This window comes from Adiantum capillus-veneris, chromosome 23 (genome assembly GCF_014529385.1).
Source record: "Adiantum capillus-veneris isolate H3 chromosome 23, ASM1452938v2, whole genome shotgun sequence".
Taxonomy (NCBI): Eukaryota; Viridiplantae; Streptophyta; class Polypodiopsida; order Polypodiales; family Pteridaceae; genus Adiantum; species Adiantum capillus-veneris.
Genome location: NC_140953.1, coordinates 86,010,704 through 86,019,135, shown reverse-complemented (window position 1 = coordinate 86,019,135; position 8,432 = coordinate 86,010,704). Strand labels below are relative to the sequence as shown.

Here is an 8,432-nt window from a genome sequence, read left to right as displayed (position 1 = left end):
CACCTAGTGTGCATGCATTTAGCAAAAGCTAACCCGAACCTGTATATCCATAATGAGCCTTGCCAATACTTATGGCGAAATGTGATGCGCGTAGCACACATTAAAAAAGAATGTAAATAGTTCTGAAAAGAAACTAAATACTTTCAGTTGCAATCTTTTGGAAGCCTTGCTGAACGTCTTAATGGCAATAGAAGGTAACATATTGATCACTTCTAGGTACAGACAATGAAACGTTTTCATTAACAACTTATAGCCTTGCTATATATATAAACAACCATCTGTAATGTTGTTTAGCAGTACTTGTACCTTAACAAGTCATTCTAAGTATTCGACAATTTTTGGCCACGAAATTGCTCCTGATACCTCGTGCGAAAAATGGTCCGAAAAACAGATGTGACCGGCACCTAGGGACTTTGTCGTGACACATAACTGAAATAATGGCGCCAGTGTTAGTCCAGAGACTCATATTCTCCACATGTGGAATATGTCTCATGTAAGGATGTGTAAAAAAGAACATCCTTCAAGTACAAGATGTACTTGTGTGTGGAGGAACTGCAAAACACTCCGCGACAAGAGTAAGAGGGACCCTCATTATCTTGCTCCACACTGGCTAAACCGAACTCCTTGAGTTCCTAGACCATGTTGTATCCCATGTGACAACATGTGCCAAATTGAACCCTACAAGTAGGTTCATAACAGTGTAAGACAGAAAGATAGATTGGACACTTGGCCCAAAATACTGTGCTGACATGCCCTTGGCATGGCTCTGTAACATTCAAGCGTACTTAGACGTCTTGAAAAACCAAGCAAAGCATCTAAAAATGGAATAACACCAAATCAATAGATGCGTACTTGGAGATTTGAACGTAATGTACACTTACCCGTATTCAAATGGAGAGGAGCACGTCCCCTACCTGAAAAAACAAACAGCATTGCATTGGGAACCCCGGGTGTTGCCTTTGCAATCTCAGCCCTTGGATTAGAATCTACGTACTCAAACCCCTTGATAAGACTCTTGTAGAAACTGCTCAACTAGCAGATAACGGTAAGCAACATAGTTAACCGCGTACAGATTGAGTGGAATCAACTTGAAAAGTGTGTTCGTCTGCTACCGCGTGGTAGATTACGGAATTCTTTCCTTGAAAGTAGAACTAGGAGAGATCAACTGGGATCCTCAATGCCTATGGGGTGATGTAGCAATCACCCGCTGGGTCTTACCCCAAAACAATATGTCCATAGACACTCTGTAGTGCTATAGACAGAGTAGGAGACCCACACAAGTGAACTGACGATCTCTTACAACCATGCGGTCAAAACTGATTGCTGCGTCTATACTCCGTGGTAGAGATCAGCCGGTGTGAGTTTAAGATTATCAAAAACTCGCTTCAGCATTGCACTGAAAACATGTAGTGCAAAAATGACACCCTAAACGTCCGTAATGACATCTGTAATGACAAGACGCTTGCTTGTTAATTAACGTCAATGTGTACTCCACTGGGTAGAGCTGTTCAATCGTGAGAACAATCGTCCAAGGAATACCAATAAGTGGATCTTATCCGAGGTTTAGCAATGGCTCTTAGCCAGTGTGCGTGGTTCATAGCCATCATGGCAATTAGTGTTCAGTCGTCGAACTGATGAAGACAAATGTGGATGGCACCTTGCCCAATTTCTAGCTGAGAGTTAGAGCATCTTGGCTCAGGAGGACACACTAGTGAAACATGTAGCAAAAAAGCTTCTTAGAAAGTATGTAATATTCTTCGAGAGAAATAAGAAAGAGAGATAAGAAGAGCATGCTGGTTGAGGAAGGTTTCTTAACCTAATGTAGTGCGTACCCAATCCATGTGCTCGTGTGCATCTTATGCCTGGGTTGCATAAGGCGGTAGAATTGAATGTAACTAGCTAGCATGCCGTGCATTCATAAATTTAAGCCCTTGGCAAAAGTGATGGCCTCAAATGTGAGAGCCAAAACCATAAGTGCCTTGTACAGATGTATTGGTAGGGAGTGATAGTCCCTATTTTTCCAGTTCCCCAAACTTGTGTGCCACTGCCCGTGATGCCAAGTCATTGGGCAGTTCCTTGGCACAAGGGAGAAGCCTTGCTTCATGTAAAATTGTCAAAAAACTGTGCTTTGCACAAAAGCATTAGCTTCCAATGTAAATGTATAAACATGGAACAATAAACAATACTGAACCTGGTCTAACCTGGTCATCCTGCTGTAACCAGTTGTCTGGAAATGTTGGAAGAAAAGCTCGCTCAAATAAAGATCATAACCATCTTCGTTGCGCGAGAGAAAACTGGCATGAAATATCCTGCAGGCATATGGAGAAATTCCCCAAAGGCATGTGCTCATAGCATACCCCAAACGGAAAAAATCTCAATGCACGAGTCATAACTTGAAGCCTTGCTTCACATAAATATGTTTGTGCTGAGAGCCAACGGATGTGGTGGCAAATATCATGACAAAAAGAGTCGACGGTGTCGAGCAATTTCAATTGAAATTAACCTGTTTTAGGGTTTAGGACTCAGCCATGCCGAACAATGTTCCCCTTTCATCAAGTTGAGCAATAGAATGTGCCCATCTCCTTAAGATTTCAAAATAGTGCCAATTTGCTATGCTTTTGCATCAAAATGAAACCGGTTGGAAGTTGTGCTGTGGAGCAAGGTGGTTGGTACTCAAGCCATGCTTGATTCCATTCTTTAGACCAATCAAATTGTTGATGCTTACAATAATTTTCACAAGCCCTGCTTGTGCTTTGTGTGCCTAAAATATATGCACGTCTATAGCATATCATAGCTAGCAAGCAGATGTTCAATAAACAAAAATCAATTGCTTACCTCGGTAAGTACACCTGCCGACAAATCTTGTCGACCCGAAAATCGAATGACTTGCAAGCAAAAAGAAAACCGAGAAATGATTCTCCAGAGACTATTTCTTGGTGCAAAGGGTGATCTACTTCCTGATCCCGATTTGGAACTGAATTGAGAGCTTGTGAAAACATCAATGGTCTAGTTGGGTTACACAAACCGTGACCATGAGCGTCTTTGGATATAGCCTTGCTACTTTGTCCCAATTAGACATAATGTTCGGAGACGTAGGAAAGATAGTTGTGCTATCTTCGTCAATTTCATAAAAGCATTCTGCAAAATAAACTCAAAGCAAGTTATCTAAATAAATCTGTGTATTGGAGACCTTGTCAACCTACTGAGGATACTGTTCGATTGGCAACAGCTTGCCGTATGCCTTGCATGCTATACCAAGATCCCTTGACGAGAGGCGTATTAGTAATCAACAAATAATCCACCTGTGTGTATCGACATTCATTGTCACCGTTGTACTGTTGCTTAGATGATTGGTGTGTTCGATCCTCCCTAGTTCTTGAACCCGCGTGTCCTCGTTAGACTATTTATGTGTTATTACAATTTCGTATGTTGCCTCTCTGAAAAACGTGCACTTTGTAGCCCTTCTGCATCTATAGCAGTCGCTTGCGGTTGCTGGGTGTGTGCCTTGGTGGGCATGCACCCTTAATACCCTAAAAAATTGGCCACTCTGTGACCATGGGCGGCCCCCAAGTGTAATAACCAAAAAATATATGATGGTGGCTTGCTGCAGAGCAGCGCGAGGAATAAGAAACAGCGCATGGCGCTGTGTTGCTTTTTATGAGGCGTCGCAGGGTCGAGAATTTCTCCCCTCGTAGCCGCGATCCCGTTGAAGTCGTTTGTGCCGGATTTCGACCACGTCGACTCTTGGTTTTCTCCCGCTCCAAGAGCACCTGCACACAGCCGCTGTGTTCGGCTTCTTCACTTTTGCTTAGCGGCCATGTACACCCGGTCCTCGACCTTGTTCCCCAACTCGCATGATAGCTAGGCCTGAGAGAGAGAGAGAGAGAGAGAGAGAGAGAGAGAGAGAGAGAGAGAGAGAGAGAGAGAGAGAGAGAGAGCATGCAACCAAGCGCGCAAGGCTTCCTCCAAGCTCGCATGATGACTGAGCCTGAGAGAGAGAGAGAGAGAGAGAGAGAGAGAGAGATCATGCAATCAAGCGTGCAAGGCTTCCTCCTCCTCCATAGCTCCTCCCTCCCCCTGAGCTCTGATACCAATATAAGACCTAGGGTAACTGAACATAGGATCCTCCTCCCTACCGCCCCTTATATAGGCTAGCTCCTAGCACTTGACCTAAGCGGATCCCCAGTCCACACTAGTCCAGTCCAGGCCCTTGGCCTAGGTCACTGACCCCCTAGGTTGGGCCTTGCCCCGTAGGACCCTTGTCCTAACACACACACACACACATCACTAGTGTGTATAAGAGTGTGTGTGAGATATAAGAGCATCTCTAACAAGATGTACCACGACACACTCAAGAAGCGCGTATACATGGCTACAATATGAAAAAACCTATAGCCATCACTACAATGAAAAGTGCCTATATAGAGGGAAAGTAGTTTACACCCAACTACTCAAGGGGCATGTAACTGTTACAAACCCCTAGAGTGAATGATGGGATTGTGTACAAGGAGATAACAGATCAACCTCCTTAAAGTAAAATGCATGCTGTTTTCCAAAAAGCGCAAACATTTTCAATGGAACAGCTTTGGTGAACAACTGTTCCACCCTTCGACACAATGATAATGCAACTCAATGTGCTTTGTGTGGGCATGAAATACCAACTTTCCTACAACTTTTAATGCACCCTCAATTATTGGTGAAAATAATTGTAGTCTCATCAAGCTTCATGCATAGATCTATCAAGAGGAATTCTCCTTATATGGGGGCCCTATAAAGTGTGCAACATGTACAACAAACCATAGGTGAATTGGGAGGTGACTATTGAATATATATCAACAAGGTCCATTCTTGACTAAAGAGTCTAAAAAGTTAGGCTTGAAAGTTCCTCATTTGGGTGACATTATTCTCGTCATGGTCGGTCATGGTTCGATCGATAAGGCAGGTGATTAGTTTTAATCTTGATATTGTTGCTCGAAGTAGTGATCCACCCACTTAGGTCATAAAAGCTTCCTATTTATCAGTACGACCCATGTTACCACTACCTCCTATTTCCTCTTTCACTGTTTTCAAAACAAGGTGATCTACAATGATCATTTAGGCATGTTAATATCCTTGAATTGTTGCTCCTTTCTAATTACTCTTTGGCACACGTGTATTTCGTTTGGCTTGCATCTACCCAATAGATTTCAGCTTGGTAGATGTGCACTCTATGACTAAGCTTTTGCAATCTATTTCAAGTTAAATCAAAGTTCATAGAAGATTTTGTGAGCACTGAAAATGAGAGGTTGAAAGGCCACTCATTCCACAAAACCACAAAACATTGAAGAATGAATGACTAAAGGTATCCGAAACCTACTTTGTGGCTGCTTGAACTAAACCTAGATGAGGCTTGAGCACTGAACGTGTGTGAATTCACCTCAGGCAGCGTGTAAAAACCCTTTGAGAAAATACAGTTGCAAGAAACTTCAAAACGATACCCGCCGTCGCCAAGCAGTCACAAACCAACCCAAACGTGAATTCACAAGGTAAAACACAAACAATGTTGGTGGATAAGGGGGTTTCATGGATGATGGAACACACCATCACGATCTGTAGTTTTCCTTTCAGAAAAAACTCTCAAGGTCTTGCAAGCAAAGCACTTATGGTGAGGTACAAAGAAGACGACAAACACATTCCTACTTTGCTGATGTCGAGAGAACTGCCCGACCCTAATCTACAGGCTACATCACATATATGATATCTCCCAAGCTGCTCTCATGAGAAACGTCTAATTTGTGAACCTCACATCTCACCGAAAACTGGTTTCTGTCTTCTATTGTCTAAAGCCTTTGTTCTCTTCTTGACAAGGGACACGGCATACCAATAACAGACCAACCCGGCAACTGCCACCATGCGGCCCATCAAAAGACCAGCAGTGATAATGGCAAGTCCTGAAATCAGCCAGACAGTTCCACCCCTGACTTTCTGCTCAACTCTTTCTCCTCTTTTCAGAATTGCAGTTCGTGACGATGACGATGACAATGACGAGTCCGGATGCACGAATTCTGTGTTATGTCTTGCAGTACGTTCTTGCCGGACAGGAGCGGCCACAGGCTTCCCCGCAGATTGATGTGTTCCGGCCATCCTCCTTGGAAGTTCTTGTGTAGTTATAGCAAAGGCAGGCAATTCTAGTTTTGTAATGCCCTCTCTTGATGGAGTGGTTGGAGGATTGCAAACAGACTGATTCTCCTTAAGCAGTAGAGGGCTGACATTTTTCTGTTTCATCTTTGCTTTGCAGATAGTTGCAGTACAACCATCCATCTTCCCATCCTCTTTCACTATGAAAGAATCAGGTGACTGGGGCGTTGACTGCTTATCCCCTTGTCCGGTAGCAAGATCAAGTAAAACCATGCTTGCATCTGTTCCAGGCTTAAACTTGGAAGGTCTGGACACAGCCGCATGACCATGAACAGTCCTTTCGGAATCTCTTCCCTCCGAGGCTGCTGAGACACCATTAATAGCTTCTGAATCCGACCACAATGGGGATGAAGGGGAAGAGTGAGGTTCTTTTTTCCTTAAACGTCTAAAAAGAGCCTTTGAATTATACTTCATCTCTTTTCTGAATCCTGTCGAATTCTCCATTGTGTTGTTTCCTGCTACCATATGGTAGCCTGCACTGCGAAACCATGTTCGAGGAGAAGCTTTAGCAGATGAAGGAGATTCTTCTGTAGCCTCCCCAAGAGGCAAAGCAGACGGAGGCAACTTGATGCAATTCAACCTTTTCAACTGCTTTCTTTTGGTTAATAAGCACTCCTCATTTGCTTTAGTGCTAAAATTTTCCTCATCCTTCCTATAGGAGTCAACCTCCACATCTAATATCTCTGCATCTTTGCTGTCATCATCAACAAGGAAACCTGTGAAAGGCGACTTAACAACTGTGTTCTGATCATGATATATCTCCGGGCTTAGAAGTATGCTTTGATCACGTCGGTCAGCTTGTTGAAATTCTGTATGATTTGAGCTATCATTGCTATGAATGCGATCCCCTGCAGAAAGCCTGCAAGCCAGCAGAAGACAAAACGTGACTGCCACTGTTGCCACCTTTCCTATATAGAAAGCCCCTGAGGAGACGAGTAATAAAATTCCTGTTTTTGCAATCCAAGGCCAAAACCGACTCTCAGTTGCAATAAGATCAACCTTGGTAGCATAAGTGGGAATGTAATTCAAGGATTGACCAGACGCATCCCCTTGTTGAGCTGAAACCTGTACAAGAGGGGCTTCATGAATGACCTGAACACTCTGTCCATCTGGCAGTACTATTGTAACATCATCTTCATCTCCATCTTCTCCATCTTCTACAGAGGAAACCGATGGAGTTCCATCCACAATAGAAGTCTGTGTTGATCCCTTTGAAGTAAAAGCTTTATGTTTCCTTCGTATCTTCCTCAAGAGGGACATAGGAAGATCAAACACTCTCTTTCACCCTGATGCTAAGCCCCTTCTGTTTCTGTCACTCACACTTGCTCAACAGAATACTGTTGAATTTGGAGCTTCGGATTTCCCAATGATACAAAAATGGAGGCCAATTACAATCGTGCATATGCTGAATCCCGATGGTCTTGTTGAAGTTCGTCCACTGATATTTTTCAATCCACTTCAAACACGTCTGTTTCAAGCGACTAAGCAAACCAGGGTGCAACACATGTGACTGCGTTGATGAAGAGCCGAATGTAAGAGAGAAGCTCTAATGGAAAGCTTCGAAAGACAAGCTTCTCCCTGTAGCGAACGAGGTGGACTTTTCACGGAATGCGGCCGGCCGGCAAACAAGAAAAGTCTTTTTGGACTTTGAACAAGGGAGAAAATTAACAGGAAAAAAATGATTGAAACGACAAGGCGATATGTACAGATCTCTGCGAAAGAGATGAAACAGAAATTTGCCAAACCTGCGAAAGTGAGAGGCAAGGCCGAGCAAGAAGGAGAAGCTGGAAGGGTGTGCTGCTGTTGGAGAGTTAATGGCGTTGTGAACTCGTGCTACAGTCTGATGTCAAGGAGCAAAAGGATGAGCAGAAATGCAGCTTGACAAGGCCCAAGGGGCCCCGGGGGGGAAGAAAAGATCGTATACTTGGCGATGGCGGTCTTATTACACTCATCCGCAGAGGAAATTTTGCACGCGGTTTGAAAAGAAATGCGTGCAGGAAGCGGCTGCCACGTCTTTTGCCACGTCGGAATTTAGAAGCCAGGTCGGGTACCACGTCAGCCGATTGTGCGGCCAGCTCCAGCACGTCGGGACTCGGGCTAACAGAATTGCCAGCTCAGCAAATAATGCAAGCTGTGAAAATTTAAGCTTCAAGTGAACTTTGAAGGAAGTGCTAGCTCAGCAAGCAGTTAGCAGCAGAGCGACAAATGCAATTAAGCTCAGCTGCCACATCAGATAGAAGCTTGCCAGCTCAACC

General features: G+C 43.9%; 1 protein-coding gene across 1 annotated transcript; it reads right to left on the bottom strand.

Moving 5' to 3' along the window:
- Positions 1–5,494: 5,494 nt before the first annotated feature.
- On the bottom strand, positions 5,495–8,143 carry LOC147428104 (uncharacterized). The gene is made up of 2 exons (XM_086497570.1): positions 7,923–8,143; positions 5,495–7,774 (listed from the first exon to the last, which is right to left on the bottom strand). Exon 2 carries the CDS (start codon positions 7,435–7,437, stop codon positions 5,782–5,784), a length of 1,656 nt encoding a protein of 551 aa, XP_086353696.1. The 5' UTR covers positions 7,438–7,774; positions 7,923–8,143; the 3' UTR covers positions 5,495–5,781.
- Positions 8,144–8,432: the final 289 nt, after the last annotated feature.